The sequence below is a fragment of the Zea mays genome, chromosome 5 (genome assembly GCF_902167145.1).
Source record: "Zea mays cultivar B73 chromosome 5, Zm-B73-REFERENCE-NAM-5.0, whole genome shotgun sequence".
In the NCBI taxonomy this organism is placed as follows: domain Eukaryota; kingdom Viridiplantae; phylum Streptophyta; class Magnoliopsida; order Poales; family Poaceae; genus Zea; species Zea mays.
In genome coordinates this window covers 4,962,247-4,980,729 of record NC_050100.1, presented here as the reverse complement: position 1 = coordinate 4,980,729, position 18,483 = coordinate 4,962,247, and the positions used below count along the sequence as shown (strand labels likewise).

At 47.6% G+C, this 18,483-nt stretch overlaps 3 protein-coding genes across 3 annotated transcripts; all 3 read left to right on the top strand.

The window, feature by feature from the left end:
- The first annotated feature begins 645 nt into the window (after positions 1 to 645).
- LOC100283585 (dnaJ protein) lies at positions 646 to 3,656 on the top strand. The gene is made up of 6 exons (NM_001156486.2): positions 646 to 848; positions 1,968 to 2,136; positions 2,235 to 2,373; positions 2,477 to 2,753; positions 2,866 to 3,064; positions 3,144 to 3,656. The coding sequence occupies exons 1-6, from the start codon at positions 699 to 701 to the stop codon at positions 3,461 to 3,463; spliced, it is 1,254 nt and encodes a 417-aa protein (NP_001149958.2). The 5' UTR covers positions 646 to 698; the 3' UTR covers positions 3,464 to 3,656.
- A 6,227-nt stretch (positions 3,657 to 9,883) lies between these two features.
- Positions 9,884 to 11,376, top strand: LOC103625820 (RING-H2 finger protein ATL70). Its single transcript, XM_008646219.3, has one exon. It carries the CDS (start codon positions 10,440 to 10,442, stop codon positions 10,992 to 10,994), a length of 555 nt encoding a protein of 184 aa, XP_008644441.1. The 5' UTR covers positions 9,884 to 10,439; the 3' UTR covers positions 10,995 to 11,376.
- Positions 11,377 to 15,198: 3,822 nt separating this feature from the next.
- LOC541988 (calcium-dependent protein kinase 10) lies at positions 15,199 to 18,278 on the top strand. The gene is made up of 7 exons (NM_001111639.2): positions 15,199 to 16,477; positions 16,622 to 16,765; positions 16,882 to 17,034; positions 17,145 to 17,260; positions 17,373 to 17,540; positions 17,640 to 17,864; positions 17,950 to 18,278. Exons 1-7 carry the CDS (start codon positions 15,550 to 15,552, stop codon positions 18,076 to 18,078), a joined length of 1,863 nt encoding a protein of 620 aa, NP_001105109.2. The 5' UTR covers positions 15,199 to 15,549; the 3' UTR covers positions 18,079 to 18,278.
- The last annotated feature ends 205 nt before the right edge of the window (positions 18,279 to 18,483 follow it).

The following is an 18,483-nucleotide window of genomic DNA, read 5'->3' as shown; positions in this document are numbered from 1 at the left end:
CCGAATAGACCCAAATTGTAGAGAGACTAGTATATTTTGTTAAAATATAGACAATGAATAATTAATTGAAAGTACTATTACTACAACAAGTGACTATAAAAATTAGCATACAAAGATATATATACTATCGTTTAGATGATATCATTATTTCTAGCTAATAAGTTCATAAATCATATAATAATATCATCACATATTAAGAGCTTTTTTATATTTCGGGTTATTAGGTCTATTCGGGTTTTATAAGTTAGGAACCGAACCCGAACCCATAACCCGAAATATAGCACATATAGGAACCGAACCCGAACCCGAAAACCCGAATAGACCAATAATTCGGTCTATTCGGGTTCGGTTCGGGTTCGGGTTCGGGTTCGGTTTTCGGTTTTAAAATGCCCACCCCTATCCCTAACCGCCACACACACGCAAGAATCGAGTCGCGTCAACACGCGCTACCCGTAGCTCCGCCCCCTTTCGCAGGAAGACCCTGGAAGCATCTGGAAGCTCCGGCCAAGACCGCCCGATCCGCATCTGACGGGACGCGCGCCACCCTCCCCACCCTCCTGCAGCTTCCAGAGCATTCACTCTCCACCACCCGTCCCGACGATATAAACTAGCCCCCGCTCTCTCTCCTCACAAACTTCCCCTGTCACGAGAGTACGAGACCACGCCTTCCGTGGGATCAATCGGCTAGGGTTTCGGAGATGTTCGGCCGCGCGCCGAAGAAGAGCGACAACACCCGGTACTACGAGATCCTGGGGGTTTCCAAGGACGCGTCACAGGATGACCTCAAGAAGGCCTACCGCAAGGCCGCCATCAAGAACCACCCCGACAAGGGCGGCGACCCCGAGAAGGTGAGCGCGCGAGCTGGTCATTTCGTCTGGCTCCGACCTGTCCGCGGCGGGGAGTAGTAGGCGGGTTGTCAGGTTTGCGGCGATGTTGAGACGGTTTGGCTGGGTCGATTTCATATGGTGCTGGTGCTTGTGGGTTCGGAGCGGTGGTTTGGATCTGAGGCGGCGTGGATTTAGATGAGTTTAATGTGTTGGGGTAGTGGAGGGAATTCGTATGGGCAAGGAGATGTTGCATGGAAACTGTTATGAATATTGGTTGCGTGGAAAGTGTTAGGATTGTTGTCTGCTATGGAGACGCATCTAGAGCTGTTCATGGACATGCCTCTGGAAATTGTAGCTCTATGTGGTATCGTTAGTCGGATAGTTAGTAATTAATTATTAGAAACTCGTTGATAATGCTAGATTTTTTGATTCGTTCTATATCATCCCATCGTGTCTATATAGTTATATTTTATTGATATCGTCTTAAGTCTTGTTAGACCTGTCTGTTGTTGTGTAATAGTAGTAGATGGTTGGTTTGATGCTATAATATGGTCAGGCTGTATCTTCTGATGAAAATGATTGCCAATCTTTATGTGAGGAACAGAGGGGCATGCTTGGTTCAGTTTACCTAACGCTGTATAGTGATCTACCGGTTTGAATTGGCATACTGATTCTAAAAACTGATCCACTTATTTGAATCCTTGAGTTGTTAGATGAATGCACTGTCCTTGAATTGTGGATAGGCACATGCATGGTTCAGTTTCCTGAACTGAATGCTGTAGTTCTCTCTATTCATTCGAATTGTCAAACTGATTCTGAAATTATGATTTAACTGATTTGAATCCCTGAATTTGTTAGTCCTGAAAGATGTGAATACACACATTCTGCTTATGACTTATCTATATACAGTGTGGTTACTTGTCTGATATGTAGTGCGTTTTGATTTCCTAGAATGATTTATCCCATATGTTGTTATTCTAGTGTTGCTATGATGGTGTTTTGCTCTTGCCTGATAGTGTGTATATATCATTTTGCTTAATCTGCATGAGTATGACGATGTTTGGTTACAAGGCTGTATGAATGGTCGAATGGAGCTGTTGATTTATGATTAAAAATTAATGTTTCATGCTTCTATTTCAGTTCAAGGAGCTAGCTCAGGCTTATGAGGTCCTCAGCGACCCTGAAAAGAGAGAGATCTATGACCAGTATGGCGAGGATGCCCTCAAGGAGGGAATGGGAGGCGGTGGTGGGATGCATGATCCCTTTGACATATTCCAGTCATTCTTTGGTGGTGGAAGCCCTTTTGGAGGTATGTTACAAAAGAAAAAGAAAAAAAAGAACTGATGCAATGCCATTTGATCAAGAATTGCCTACATAGTGGCTCACCCTGTTTGTTCTTGTGCAAAGGTGGCAGCAGTAGGGGCAGAAGGCAACGACGGGGAGATGATGTGGTTCATCCTCTGAAGGTTTCTCTGGAGGATTTGTACAATGGCACATCAAAGAAGCTCTCTCTGTCCCGCAATGTCCTCTGCTCCAAGTGCAATGGGTAGGTCATCTGAATCCACAACACAAGGATGCCAAAAACTCAATTACAATATGCTTTCTATATTAGATTCTTAGGATCTGATTGTGTGCTTGTAATCGTGCAGTAAGGGTTCCAAGTCTGGAGCTTCGTCGAGGTGTGCTGGTTGTCAAGGTTCTGGCTTCAAGGTCCAAATCCGGCAGTTGGGACCTGGAATGATTCAGCAAATGCAACATCCTTGCAATGAGTGCAAGGGTTCCGGAGAGACCATCAGCGATAAGGATAGATGCCCACAATGCAAAGGTGATAAAGTTGTGCCGGAGAAGAAAGTTCTTGAAGTGGTAGTTGAGAAAGGTATGCAGAATGGGCAGAAGATCACATTCCCTGGCGAAGCTGATGAAGCGGTAATGACTCCTTAGTCCTCAGTTCTAAAGTTATTCCTCTGGCACAAACTAAACTTCTGTTCTAACTAATGTGTGCAACCTTGGGTTCTAACTATGTTGTGCTCGTGTGCAGCCTGATACTGCCACTGGAGATATCATCTTTGTTCTCCAGCAGAAGGAGCATCCCAAGTTCAAGAGAAAGGGCGATGACCTCTTCTACGAGCACACACTGATCTTGACTGAATCTCTGTGTGGCTTCCAGTTTGTTCTGACTCACTTGGATAACAGGCAGCTGCTGATCAAATCGAACCCCGGCGAAGTTGTGAAGCCTGGTGGGTGATTCTGACGTATGATTATGATTCTGCCTTCGTGATTTGGCCCATGCTCATTGATTATTTTAAATTTGTGCAGATTCTTTCAAGGCAATCAACGATGAAGGCATGCCCATGTATCAGAGGCCCTTCATGAAGGGCAAGCTGTACATCCACTTCTCGGTGGAGTTCCCGGACTCGTTGAGCCCGGAGCAGTGCAAGACCCTGGAGGCTGTTCTCCCGCTCAAGCCAGTATCACAGTACACTGATATGGAGCTGGACGAGTGCGAGGAGACAATGCCATACGACGTGAACATCGAAGAGGAGATGCGGAGGCGGCAGCAGCAGCACCAGGAGGCCTACGATGAGGATGATGATGTGCCAGGCGGTGGGCAGAGGGTGCAGTGCGCCCAGCAGTAGGCAGCTTGCGGCAATTTTACCTGCTTGTATTGGCCTGATGATACTTCGGTTACAAGAGTGCAGTATTCGATCTGTTAGTTCAAGTTCTGCGTTTGGGGTGTTAGATCCACCAGAATTAGATTTGTTCGGCAAGCTACGCTCGAATACGTTTGCTAGCTTCTAATGAAGTTGACACCTCACGGCTTGTTTGTGTTCGGTTGTGTCTGCATTGAAATGGATTGAATCCCTCACTAATCAAGGGGTTTTAGCCCTCTTTCTCTTGCAACTGAACAAGGCTTAAGGGTGTTGTGGAATATGAATTTTTTTGATCTAGATGCAACCGAAGGATGTCCTGGAATATGAATGTCACGTCTTTGCCACAAGGGCTAGAAAATAAGTTAGAGGGCAGAGCTGAAGCTTAGCCAGTATTTTTTAGCTCGCCGAACGAAGCTGACTGACTCGTTTTTGAATCGCTAGCCGTATCAACAAATTAGGTAGTGTTTGAATGTTAGCTAGCTAATAAATAGCTAGCTAACTAGTAGCTAATTTACTAAAAATAGCTAATAGCTAAAATATTAGCTATAATGTTTGGATGTCTCCAACTAATTTTAGCCACTAACTATTAGCTCTAGTGTATTCAAACACCCCCTTAATATAACAAATAATAGTGAATATTATCTTATTTTACAGATAGATAGCTTGTCTCTTAGCCTTGATAATAACCTTTGATGATAACATTTATAATTTGGATTACTTGTAATGTTAATATTATATATATAGTGCAATAATATTTATCATGTTGTAAAATAACATTTATTAGGTTGCAGATCGTGGGCTGAGCCAAACCAACTTATGAGTTGACTTAGCATCGAGCCTTCTTTACCTCGTTGGGTGGGCGAGCCGAGTTCGGTTAATTAGCTTGAATGGTTTCCGCCTCGGTTGTTGGCACAAAGACACAAGGGGTGTTGTGGAATATAGGTAGACGTCATGTTTGGAGTATCTTTATGGGTGCTCTAAAGACGCGTATCTCATAGAAGATATACTCTAAAGTTGTATCTTATAGAAGAAATTTTTTGGGTGTTTGGTATAGCTCCAGAGGCTAGAACTAATATTTGCTATATGAACTTCGGGTCTAAACTTGGCCTGTGAAGATGTCCATGTAGCTTGGGGAAAAAGAGTTATACGATAGTAACCGAACGGTAACTTACAAAAAAGATAAAGAAGTATATGTGCTAGCTGGCTACAGAAGCAGCTCCTACAGAAATCTATAACCTACCGCGTGTCCACTGTCCATCCACCCGCTAGAAACGTTCTTGGCTCGTAAAAAAGAATCGCTTATCTTTCGTCCTTGGAAACGAATAGTTGCTTGTGCTTTTCCTGTATACAACCTCCTCCATTCTCGACGAGCACCTACTTCTTAACATCCAAGCGAATGAGAACTACACCAGCGAGCGTCGACTGTTTCTGCAACTCGACCATCACGGTGCCCGCTTCCAAGTGCTTCCTCTTGCCCATCTTTCTCTTTATACTTATTTGTTGGATCTGCGATTAAAAAATATATCTAAGTCTATTGAAATATTGCATATTAGTTTACCGTTTTTATAAATAACTTCAATAGCTTATGTCATAAATGCCCTATGAAGCCATAGTTCAGAGACTATGAGCTATGCAGCACAATAATCCTCTTATTTCGTGTACCGTTGGACAAAGTAAAATCCATAAAATTTGAACACTTAAATCTGCATTAAAATTGGCATGGCAATTCCTCAAGCATTGTTTGACACTATCTATTTACTTTTCCTCCTAGGCACAAAGTCAAGAACAACAACCCTCATCCATCAGTACTCCATGTTGGACTACCACCGCTGATTTTGGATATTAAAATGTATAGTCGTTCTTAGTTCTTACTAACCGTTTCAAATGCAGTTTTGTGCGAGCAGAACTGGTTAAGTTTTAAAGATTTAAGATGCTATTCTTTATCACGAGTTCTATTATAATTATAATAACATATGTCCTATTTTACTGAATAATCCTTGACTCCATATTATCTGCATTTCAACATTTGGAAAGCATCTAGAGACTAATGGCTTATGTCATGTTGTTCTAATAATTCTAAAATCTTATGTCTTGTTATTCTAAATAATCCTTCACATTATATTATCTTCCTTTCAGCATTTGGGAAGAATCTTAGATTTCAAACAAAAGAAGCTTTGGAGACCAAACTATGACAAACAAGTATGCTCCTTAGCCTTATCAAAGTGAACATATATCATGTCGAGATACAATACGGTTAATATCAGCACATAGATTTTTATTGTCAGAACAATCATTTTAGAAATTTGCAAATTAGCTTTATTGCATTGTAAATAATCTATCTGGTTTTGAGCTAAACTCTTAATATACCATAGATCTTTAGCCATAATTTAGCTTATTAAAAATGGATATGCAGAATATATGTAAATTGCAAAATTTCAATTGTAATGCTCATATGACTAATACACTTCCAATTGCCTGTTATTGAAAGCACAATAGCATGTCAAAACCATTGTAATGGTCCAATGTGATCGTCATATATTCAAAAGGAGAATATCTAATGGTAGTTGCTTTTCATTATTGTCACCCCCTTGGGCACCATGCCATAAGTAAACATCCTTCAAAACAAAAATTATTCTTGCCAACAATTTTACTTGGCTTGTCTCCGTTTATAATCTCATTAGGTTATTATTACTAACAAAACTCTTTCTTAACATGAAATAACTGATGACAATGGTGATATTCCACAACAGAAGAAAACCAGGAGTATCCACTCTGAAGGGAAAAGCAAAAAAATGATGCAGGATAAACCAAGAAGACGAAGTAAAATAATAGACTTTAGAAGGTCTTAACTAGAGTAATATGTCTATATTTTCTATTTCATTAAACACCGATAGCGCTACATCTTTTGATGTATATAAACATGTAGCACCAATAACACTATATCTTTTGATGTATATAAGCATGAACCTATAGTGTTGATCTTATATTTTAAACCAGCGAGACATAAGTAGTAAACTCCAAATCTGATCGTTAATATTTTGCAAATGACCTACTAAGGTGGCATGTATGTGAGTTGATATCAAACTTCATATTTTTTTTACATTAGAACATCTTACCAGATGCATGGCGGCACGACAACACCGCACATCATTTTCTAGTTTATTGTAAAGTTAGGTAGAAGCTAGAGCTACCTACCAATGTCACCCGTTACACAAGTTTTCTACTATATCGATTTGATTCTTTTTGTTTGTTTCCTATTGCCCTTAAGTTGTCATCGGGAATAGCCGAATAGGATTGACCCGCATCTCATCTTGCTACTTGCATCTCACCCCATTAGGTAAGGTCTGACTCGCATCTTTACGATGTGTTTGGTTTGAGGTCAAATTAGCATAAAGCGGGGGTGACACCATCCACTCAATTTTTTGGGATCACGCCACCACCAAAAATTACTCTAGTGTTTGCCTCGTCCTCACGTGACTCTCATCCAAACACTATAGAAACTGTGTTCACCCTCTTCCATTCCTCTTTGTACATCTAACCAAACACATAGATGCTAGGTTTGACCTGCATCTCCTGTATGAAGTTTTTGTGTCTTTGAAGTGAGGCAATCCTCTGGTCTAGGAAGTGCGAGGGAAGAGTAGCGGTGACCCCGCGCAAGTTCTTATATCCTCACGACACGAGTTTCCAGCCTTTATCTGTCTTATGGTTTTTTCAGTTAGAGGTTAGGTTGAGCAGGATTTGAATAGAAGTGAATTTAAACCCTCTAATTTCCCTTAATCCAATCCCTAACCGAACAAGCTCTTAGGGATGTCCTTCCACTGGGACCTATCCACTTTTGGCTCTCTCACTAGCAAATCTAGGAGGTCACTTTTTAGCTTCACTGGGCTAGGGCTCGTAATCTTGCATGACATCTATATACGGCAATTCATAATCAGCTGGAAGACTTACACATAATCTACATGATTGGTTGCTAGCACCTGCTGTGGGTGGCTCACGTGAGCCTGGGCAGCCAGAAACGCCGCTCGCTCACTTCTCTGTGCATGCGGGCAGGTGGGTGAAAAAACATCTGCGTTGTCTCCACGCATGCAGGATGGAACCATATTATGCAGGAAACCAATCACTAGCTGAAGTCTGGTCAACGGCTCGGGTCAGCCTGGATACGGATGGTCTGGCAACCAATCACAAGGAATATGATTCGAATCTGTATAAAAAATCCTATGTATTAGGCTTTCAGTATTATGACCTTTTAGACATATTCTGTGGTGTCAGCACTAGCTCGTTGCTCATCTAGTATCACCTAGCAATTTTTTCTCGGGTACTTATATCGTGGTGTCTTTGCTATAATATATACCCTTCTCGTTTTTGCTATAAGAGCATCTCCAACAATAACTTATCTCAATGTCTCAAATTAAATTATAGGGCTCAAGCTACAAAAAAAAACTGTTCCAGCAGAGTTATATTTTACAAAAAAATTGTTAAAAAAATATAGACTATCTCATGAAGTACCACAAATGTACATCACTTTATTGGGCTGCTTCATATATATCTAGATCTAAACGAACGAATGTTTTATAAAACTTTCCTTTCAAAACGAATGAAGCAGATTAATATATTTCAGTTAACCACTTGATTTGGGCTTTACCGTTGAAGCATAATTTTTTATTGATGCGTTAAATTCTATAAAATATATCTATTTAACTTTTAGGGTAATGCTCTGAAAGTGTACAATAGAAGCCCCAACTCACCTCTGCCGATCCATGCTGCGTGCCCATGTGTTCTCTCGTGGTACGTTGCTAAATGCTGTTGCGTCAGTACGTACGTACGCAGCGTCGCATCGTATAGTGGTAGCAGCCCATAACGGCACCGTTCTACTTCTATTCCACCTGTCTGCGTCCATTCCTCCCATTGTATATATATCATGAATTCATGATCTGTTCGTACGAAACCAAGAATTCGTCGGACATTAAGTTCATAGTTTGACCTAGATAGGCCGTGATGAACTCATTCATGGTCGAGCAAGGCTGAAGAAGTTCGTACATGCATAATCCATCCAGTTCGGCTCGCATTCATGATTATGAACGTACGTTAACAGTAAAACACTCTCCTCTATTAACATCATTAATCTGTGATTCCGGGCGGTCTCTCTTTCTCCTTCACGGGCCACGCCCCAAGCGTGCGTGTGGTATGCAGCGGCGGCGGCCAAGTGAGTTCAAAGCCAGCACCGGCGAGTCCACGACGACGGCGACCGGGCGACGCGCATGCCTTTGAGTTCAGTTAGCCCTTGCGCCCTGGCTGTACGTAGTGTAGCAAGCTCTCTCGCGGGGTCAGGGACTCAGGGAGAACGACGAGCCTGCTATCTTATTTTTTGATTGGATAAAATACTCCATGCGTGCGTACGACATCCAATCCCAACCTGAACCAGCACCGGATGAATGAGGACGATGCTCCTGCAGGGAGGCAGGGAGAGGGATGGGATGGGAGAGAAGCGCCAGGGGAAGGGCATCGCTGGAGGAGGTTGTGCCTGCTATCTGGTAGATCGATGCTAGGGCATACACTAAACAATTGCATGCATTGACCCACACAACTCGACTTAAATTCCATCAATCAAAGTCCAAACGACCTAGTTTATATGCTTCTTCTTCTTCTTCCTCTTCTCTTTTTTCTTCCTCTCTCTCTTTTTTTTTCCTGCCCGTACGTTGACCTTCCAGTTTCCAGACTGAGTGACTGACCACACACGTTCTTCAACCCAACCCAACCTTCCCTGACGCTGCAACGAAAAGTTCAGAAACCATTCATTATTCTGAACAGCAAGGATCCATTATTCTGGACAGCAACCAAGATTCGGTTTCCAGAGTACCTACCAATCGGCTGCGGCGACCTACAAAAAAAAAAAGCTAGCTTCAATCGATTGGCATTTGGCAAGATGACGCAAGGTTTGGTAGAGGAGAGGAGAGAAGAGGTCTGGTTCGCGAGAGGATCTTGATGAACTTGTGACGTCCCCTAATTATGTGTCATTTGCCAAGCAAGAAACTTTGCCATCCTTACCACACCTGTCGCTTGCACATGCATGGCTGCAGTTCTCGTGTAACTTTCGGTATATGGTAGCAGGATGGGTTCTCTGTATAGTGTGTGTGTGTGTGTGTTAACTTGTTGATGCTGTGGAGAGAGGGAAAGGGTGGTTTCAGACTTGTAAGATTAAACAACCCTGACTAAATCTAAGCAAAAGATGACTCTGACGTGAGGCATGACAATGGGCCGCGACTTCTGAAGCTCGGGGAGAAAAAAAAGAAGAACCCAAAAGGTTTCCTTTATGAATAGATAGGAGTGAGAAAAAGCAAGCAGGACACACAGCACAAAGAACTCCGGAGCTCAAATGACCTGGAACTAGGGATAAAAAACGAGCCGGCCGGTTAAGCTTAAGATGGAGAGAGTAAACCAAAGAAAGTCAACCTTCGCACATGATGCCATTGTACAGAATCAGCAAGCCCTGCAACAACACAACCATACGAGACATCACATGAGGAGACACCCTGTGTTTTTGTTTTTCCAAACAAATTAGAAAATACACGCGAGCAAAACCAGCAGGAAACAGGCGTATAAAAAACAGCAAACGCGACGCTTTGACCTCGAGATCACTGCCCCCCCTCCCTTTCTTGTTTCTTCTTCATCCATCGACCATCCCTCTCCTGCAGTCCTGCTCCTCGCCTGCCCATCTCCTGTTCGGCGCTAGCTCCGCGACATGCACACATTGTTGACGTCGCACTGTCGCAAGCTCCCCCTCCCTTCAAACCCAAACAAAACCGCACCAAACGATCCAAAGCAGGGGCACGGATCGCTGTCTGCACCAACACCAACGCCGACGCCTTACCCTCACCTCGCCGAGCTTGAGCGCTAGTCGTGTCCGACTGTCCGTACCTCGCCGCTTGGCTCAGCTCTCCGAGTTTCAGCTCAGCACGCCGCGATGAGCTCCGGCGGGACGCCGCCCGTGGGGCTAACACCGGCGGACGGCGGCATGTTCAGCACCGACCGCATCGGCGGCTTCGGCTACGGCGTCGGCGTGTCCGTCGGCATCCTCCTGCTCGTCACCACCATCACGCTCGCCTCCTACTTCTGCACCCGAGCGCCCGCCGACGCCGCGGGGGAGGCCGCTCCGTCGTCCGGGCGCCACGGCGGCGAAGGGGCGCACGACGATGTCGAGCTCGGCATCGACGAGGCCACGCTCAAAGGGTACCCGGAGGTGGTGTACGGCGAGGCCAGGAAGCTGGCCAAGGCCACCAAGAAGGGCACCTCCACGTGCACGTGCTGCTCCATCTGCCTCGACAACTACGGCAAAGGCGACGTGCTCCGGATGCTGCCCGACTGCGGCCACCTGTTCCACCGGGAGTGCGTCGACCCCTGGCTCCGCCACCACCCGACGTGCCCCGTGTGCCGGACGTCGCCGGTGCCGAGCCCCATGCCAACGCCACTCGCCGAGGTCACGCCGCTGGCAATGTCCAGGATGTCGATGTCGTCATGACAACAGGCACAGACCGGCTGCTTCTTCTATTTTCCCCCTTTATTGCCCCGTACTGCTATACCACTACTAATGTAATGTGGTGGAATTGGTAGATTGGGGCTCATGGCATTTAAAAAAAAATGGAATGAGCGAAAATGTTCAGGATACTAGGAATTAGAATAATATTTTCTTGGGTGCAATTGTAAATTTGGGTTCAGCATCGTTTTCTTTTCTCCTTCATGAAAAAGGATCCGATCGAATTAGGGGCTGACAAATATTGGACGAATCTTTCAAACCACAGGAACCGCGCTTTCTGCTTCACAGTCATCATCTGGAGACAGTAAGGAACTTGCTCCCACGTCCCAAGAATATGTGAATTCCTGATGATGGAACTTTTGGTGCAGTAATTCAGAAGGTTCCTGAGAAATGTTTTTACCATTCTCACTGTATATATATTTTCAAAAGATAACATATTCTATGCATAAGACCTCCTTCATGTACATATGCAAAAAATAAATCTGAACCCTTCGTATAACGTAGGTTGAGAAAACCTTCTCATTTCTCACGCAGGTTAGAAAAACCTCTGAACCTCTGTTCCACTCATACATACATGGTAGCACAAAAAATGTCTTAGACCGTAGCCCATGTTGGGGTGGTAACAGGCTCTAAAAGACGGCACATCCATTCAGTCTCCAAGCTCAAAAAGGCTACCGGTTGGGACTAGTCAATCTTTGCGACCCCTAGAATCCCAAAAAAATGGGGGACTCCAACGATAGTATTCCACCCATACTAGCACAATCAAACATGATGACTGTGAAGATACTTGAGCAGCTTAATATAATAGCTCCTCCATCTCCAAAACAGCATCAGTATGTTACTCTGAATGCTAGTAGTAACTCTATGCCAAAGAAACCTGTTCTGCAAGATGCTGGGTCGAGCAATATGTATGACCAATCTAGTTCCCTGAAATTTCAAGATTTGGATGGTGCAAATGGTGGACCCCTTGATACAAACTTGAATGGTTCTGTGTTGAAGAAAGAAAGACAAGCTAAATACTAGAATAGAAGACGGATCGCCAAAAGCTACCTGTTTTTTCTGATAGGCCTACCCTTTTGGGGAACTCCGTTTCTGCTCCTTAAATCATGGATAAATACTGAAACAACTGATAAAAAAAACTGATTCAAAAATGCTGAAACCTTCTCTTACCGTTATGTTTTCAAAGACTCACCATGGTTGGATGATGATCTGGAGGTCTCTATCTATTCCATCATCAAGATAAATGCTGAAACAACTGATAAAAAAACTGATTCAAATAGAAAAGAGCAGAAGGCATTTTTACAGTATTTAGTTTTTTTTTTCCTTTCTAGTGCTCCACTGCTCCGGTTGGCTTGTGAGGGTTAACATCAGCTGAAACAGATGACACACAACTGTTGTGTGCTGAGGATAAGACAGCTAGCAGCACCTCATCTCGATCATCAGTTTTCTCAGCAAATACTAGCATGGAGTCATGGACGACTCGTCTCCACAGCCTGCATGCATTCGGAATGACTAATACCAACACAGCCTTTGGCATGGCTTCCGCCTGAAGAAATGACCAGATGAATGAAGACAGCATGGCAGATGACACAAGTCAGAGCTCAGGCAGCACCTGCGCCAGCGACAATGTTTGGTTCTTCATCGTTTGGACAGCAGAAATGCAGAATAGCTCAGACAGCATGGTCGACAGGACACCAAAGAAGAGAAAAGGGTGAGCCCTCATCTTGGTAGCAAACCTTGGTCCTATTTGATTAGCTTTTTTTCGACCAGCTTTTTTTAGAATTTGGATGTGAAGAGAATATAGTTGTAGGAAGAATCTGAGTATCATGGTGATTACATGTGAAGGAAGATGAAGTGGTCCAAATGGTTAAGGATCTAGAAAGCGGTGGATTCATACTATTGTGACGACTCGACCAATTCTGTGTTCATGTTGATTTAAACGGGTTTTAACAAAACAATTCTTATAGAAGCGACTAAAAAGCTGAGGCGTTTGTCAGTACGCAACATCTTTTGGTGGTCAGAAGCTGAAAAAAAACAAACAAACAATGCCCTTGTAAACCCGTCCTCCGTCCACGGGGCTGAGTCGGCCTACATGTCGTATAAGGACATGTATAGTGGAGAGACATCAAAACGGTTTAAAAAATAAGAGAGACTCTATTATATAATGTAGTGTCTATAATATATTTTATTAATAAATATAGAAGTAAATGCGTTTATACTGTATCGGATCGATAGAATAGACGATAAATTCGTATAATAGAAATAAGCCGTGTGTTGCTACTTGACTTATGAGCAAGCAATGTATTTGTGAATACAAGTTCAGAACTAGGAGTATTTCAAATGCGTTTTTTTTTGTTCAGTACATTACATCCAGCGAGGTCAGACGTGCAGCTAGGGCTGGATATCGAGCCAGCTCGGCTCGGCTCGTTCGAGCTCGAGCTGGCTCGTTAAGCTAATGAGCTGGCTCGGCTCGGCTCGTTAAGGTAGCGAGCCACAAAGTCAGCTCGGCTCGGCTCGTTTACGAGCTCGAGCTGGCTCGTTTAGCTCGCGAGCCAGAGTAGAAAAAATAATATGTGTATAATAATCAATTTCTAGTTAATTTTAAACTAATTTAACAACAGAAAATAGTAATTATACTCATAGTTTCACAGTCCGCATCAATATAACACCAAATTAACACCACTTATCACTCATCAATTCACTATTCACACACATGTTTAGCAGTTTAACCCACACTTATATTCGCATAGACCATATTCATACATAGACATAATTCATCAATCATTAGTTTAACTTATAGGTTATAGACACCACACATACATATAACATATCCATCAATTATTACGTACATGATATGTATATAGTTTTGTTTTGCTGAAATGTGATAGCTCGTTTAGCTCGCGAGCTGGCTCTTTAACAAACCGAGCTGGCTCGTTAACGAACCGAGCTAGGATGCCAGCTCAGCTCGTGAAAAAATTTAAACGAGCCGATCCGAGCCGAGCCGAGCTGGTCACGAACCGAGCGAGCCGACGAGCCACGAGTATTTTGTCCAGCCCTACGTGCAGCGTAGAATCCGAACTAATCCTTCGTACGCATTGATTGTTCACTCGTCTTTCATGATGAGCTGTTGGGTGGTCAAGCCGGGTGCTGTGTTGTCCTCCTCGCAGCAGAGTATTTTCCGTTCACGTGTGGTTGACTGGTTCTTCTTCTTCCTGAAAGCTACCGCTCGGCACCTATGCAATCGGACGTGCACCTAAATTAGATGTCCAAACGGGCCGCCCGGCCCGGGCCCGGTGAAGCCCGGCCCGCCAGACACGATTAAAAAACCGGGCCGGGCCGGCTAAGCACGCAGGCTCAATTTCTTGTCCGAGTCCAGCCCGTAACGGGCCTAAACGGGTCGGGTCGGCCCGTTTAGCACGAGAAAACGGACCGAAAAGCGGGCTATGCGGGCCAAAAAGCACGTTTTAGTGTAAAAAAGCGGGCTTAGAGCTAAACGGGCCGTGCCGGGCTAGCCCACCGTGTCTAATTTCCTGTCCGAGCCCGGTCCGCTTATTCGTGCCGGACCGGCCCGGGCCCGCATATAATCGGGCCCAAAAAGTGGGCTTCGTGCCGGGCTCTCGGGCCTCGTACTTATTGGACATCTATTGACCTAATTTGGAATATTTCCGGCGCAGCTGAAGCTTGGATGTTAGCCGACACCTGCCGCGGCAGGGAGAGAAGCTGGCTACCAGGCCCGGTGGGACGGCGACGCGCTTTGGACTCTGCACAGAGCGGAGCGGCGCGACCCGGTCGGTCGGCCACCCACGCGCGCGATCAAGGAAGAACCGGGGCAACAGGACAAAACAATTCACGGGCGTCGTGCCCCCTCGCCGCCCCCCACTTCGCGCCCTCTTCCTCCCGGCTCCTGCTCCGGCTCTTTCCTCGCCGCGCCATGTCAAACTCAACAGCTAGGCACCCACGAGTAGCCAGCCACCCAATCATTGCCCCCCAACTGCGCGTACCCGTCCCCGCCTCCTCCTGGATGGATCTCTTTTTTGTTCGCTTCTCCGCCCGTCGCGTCCACACTCCCCCTCACGTAGTGCGAGACTGCGAGGGATGATCACGCGTTTCCACACCATCAGCTCCTGCTGCCCTTTTGTCTTCCCCTCTGGATGCTCTCGTCGTCATCACTTGTTCTTCTTCGAGCTACCAGCTGCCTATCATGGTCATCATGGTCGAGCTGCTGCCCCCACTTGCCTCTCTAATCCTCAGTCCTCTGTAGAGCTGGTCCTCCTACCCCTCACTTTGCCTTGAGCAATTTGGTTTCTAGCATCTGTGGGGTGGCTTGTGGGTGGTCGCCTTGGACTGCTCCTTCCTCCACCTGCCGCGCCGGCAGGGCGACGAGGTCCAAAAGCCTGGTGGGGCTCATCATCAAGAACACCGAAGCGGCGAGAGTGGCATGGGATCTGATCCGAGGCGGAGCTCGAGGAGCTGAGGGGCTGTACGTGCTCTTGGATCCGGTAGAGATTCCGTGCCCTCGTGTTCGTCCCCGGCCGCCGCGATGGGGAACACGTGCGTCGGCCCCAGCATCACCATGAACGGCTTCTTCCAGTCCGTGTCCACGGCGCTGTGGAAGACGCCGCAGGACAGCGACGCGCTGCCCGCCGCCGCCGCCAATGGCCCCGGCGGCGCCAGCCCGGGCCGGTCGCAGTCGGCGCTGCCGAAGCCGGCGTCCGACGTGCACCACCACATCGCCGTGCTGAGCGAGGCCCCTGAGCCCGTCAAGATCGGCGCCTACCACTCGGAGCCGGCGCCCGCCGTGCAGAGCGAGGCCCCTGAGCCCGTCAAGATCGCCGCCTCTCACTCGGAGCCGGCGCCCATGGCCGCCAAGCCTGGCGCCGCCGCCGCCAACGCCAGCCCCAGCCCCAGCCCCAGGCCGCGTCCGCAGGTGAAGCGCGTGTCGAGCGCCGGGCTGCTGGTGGGCTCGGTGCTGAGGCGGAAGACGGAGAACCTCAAGGACAAGTACAGCCTGGGGCGGCGGCTCGGGCAGGGGCAGTTCGGCACGACGCACCTGTGCGTGGAGCGCGGCACGGGGAAGGAGCTGGCGTGCAAGTCCATCCTGAAGCGCAAGCTGGCCACCGACGACGACGTGGAGGACGTGCGGCGGGAGATCCAGATAATGCACCACCTGGCGGGCCACCCCAGCGTGGTCGCCATCCGCGGCGCGTACGAGGACGCCGTGGCCGTGCACCTCGTCATGGAGCTCTGCGGCGGCGGCGAGCTGTTCGACCGGATCGTGCGGAGGGGCCACTACACCGAGAGGAAGGCCGCCGAGCTCGCCCGCGTCATCGTCGGCGTCGTGGAGGCCTGCCACTCCATGGGCGTCATGCACCGGGACCTCAAGCCCGAGAACTTCCTCTTCGCTGACCACTCGGAGGAGGCCGCTCTCAAGACCATTGACTTCGGACTCTCCATCTTCTTTCGCCCTGGTGAGAGTTTCACATAACCTTTCATCATTCCAAATCTGCAGCTACTCAATTTAGAGACCATTTTTCACCACAGCTAGAATTAGAATTCAGAATACTCGTCGCGGCGGCATTGGTATGTCTTTAATCGCTTGAATCTTACCTCAGGCCAAATCTTCACCGACGTCGTGGGCAGCCCTTACTACGTGGCGCCGGAGGTACTGAAGAAGAGATACGGGCCAGAGGCGGACGTCTGGAGCGCTGGCGTAATCATCTACATCCTGCTGTGCGGAGTGCCGCCATTCTGGGCAGGTGCTGCAATGCAACACTACGCACTTTCCACTAGTCCGATGAAACTGATACAGCATTAATTACGCCAGATTTCTTGGCCAATCTCCTTCTCACCGCGCCTGTTTGTCGTCGAGCAGAGAACGAGCAGGGCATATTCGAGGAGGTTCTGCACGGGAGGCTGGACTTCGAGTCGGAGCCGTGGCCCAGCATCTCCGACGGCGCCAAGGATCTCGTGAGGAGGATGCTTGTCAGGGACCCGAGGAAGAGACTGACCGCTCACGAAGTTCTACGTGAGCTAGCTAGCTCCTGACTTGCTTGCCATAACCATTAGTCTCCGTAGGCGGTAGCTGCTGTATTTGCTGAAGCGTGCTGTCTCTGTCTGTCCTGTACCGTCTTTCAGGGCATCCGTGGGTTCAGGTCGGTGGAGTGGCTCCTGACAGGCCGCTGGACTCGGCCGTTCTGTCTCGCATGAAGCAGTTCTCGGCTATGAATAAGCTGAAGAAGATGGCTCTTAGGGTAAGTCGCTTTTGTCTGGACAGGACAGACAGATCCATGCAGATGGTTGAAGGCAGCAGCAGCAGCTTCCTGTCAATCTGTCCTGATATACATACATGTTTCTGTTTTGCAGGTGATCGCCGAGAACCTGTCGGAGGACGAGATCGCCGGGCTGAGGGAGATGTTCAAGATGATCGACGCGGACAACAGCGGGCAGATCACGTTCGAGGAGCTCAAGGTTGGGCTGGAGAAGGTGGGCGCCAACCTGCAGGAGTCGGAGATCTACGCGCTCATGCAAGCCGTAAGCGCACCGCACCTTGTTCCCGTCCTTGTCACTGGCACTGTGACTGCGAGTGCTGAAGGAAAACTTGCTGTTGCTGCGTTCGTTCGTGGTGCGCAGGCGGACGTGGACAACAACGGCACGATCGACTACGGCGAGTTCATCGCGGCCACGCTGCACCTGAACAAGGTGGAGCGGGAGGACCACCTGTTCGCGGCGTTCCAGTACTTCGACAAGGACGGCAGCGGCTACATCACCGCCGACGAGCTGCAGGTGGCGTGCGAGGAGTTCGGCCTGGGCGACGTCCAGCTGGAGGACTTGATCGGGGAAGTGGACCAGGACAACGTACGTCAGCCCCCCCTCCTCCTCGTTCCTTCTTCTCTTCTCTTCTCTTCTCTGCGTCTGAATTGTTCTGGACCTGCTGCTGCAGGACGGGCGCATAGACTACAACGAGTTCGTGGCGATGATGCAGAAGCCGACGGTGGGGGTGCTCCCGAAGAAGGCCGACCTGCAGAACAGCTTCAGTATCGGGTTCAGGGAGGCGCTCAGGATGGCCTAGACCTCTCTGTCTCTGCTCCCCTGCTGCCTGCGTGTAGGTGTAGATGATTGAATTGAGTGCATGTCAGTGCAGTTGCTGTAGAGACCACCGTAGCATAGAGAGCTGATGAGATGCGAGTTGAGGCGGGCCAGGAGACGTGTACATGTGCCATAGTCCATAGCCATACAGGCGGCCCTGCAGCGGTTTGGCTGCTTGGTTCCAAACGGTTCTGTTTCATGTCGCGTGCACTGGAGCACATGTGCCATATCTGCCTGCTGCTGCTACTGCTATATGCCGTGCACGTGCACGTCGGTGACCTGAAACCTGGCTGTCCGCCGGCCACCGAGCTCTAACGGAATTCTGCCATGCTCTCCGGCCACCGAGCCCAACAAGCCGCCTGAGAATTTATCGCTCTCGCGGCATGGC

Excerpts from the sequence above, each read along its gene's own strand:
- LOC103625820 (XM_008646219.3), top strand. The coding sequence starts at position 10,440 with ATGAGCTCCGGCGGGACGCCGCCCGTGGGGCTAACACCGGCGGACGGC.
- LOC541988 (NM_001111639.2), top strand. The coding sequence starts at position 15,550 with ATGGGGAACACGTGCGTCGGCCCCAGCATCACCATGAACGGCTTCTTC. Across the intron at positions 16,478-16,621 it reads CTCCATCTTCTTTCGCCCTG|GCCAAATCTTCACCGACGTC; the intron begins GTGAGAGTTTCA and ends ATCTTACCTCAG. Across the intron at positions 16,766-16,881 it reads AGTGCCGCCATTCTGGGCAG|AGAACGAGCAGGGCATATTC; the intron begins GTGCTGCAATGC and ends GTCGTCGAGCAG.
- LOC100283585 (NM_001156486.2), top strand. The coding sequence starts at position 699 with ATGTTCGGCCGCGCGCCGAAGAAGAGCGACAACACCCGGTACTACGAG. Across the intron at positions 2,374-2,476 it reads CTCTGCTCCAAGTGCAATGG|TAAGGGTTCCAAGTCTGGAG; the intron begins GTAGGTCATCTG and ends GTAATCGTGCAG. Across the intron at positions 2,754-2,865 it reads CTGGCGAAGCTGATGAAGCG|CCTGATACTGCCACTGGAGA; the intron begins GTAATGACTCCT and ends GCTCGTGTGCAG.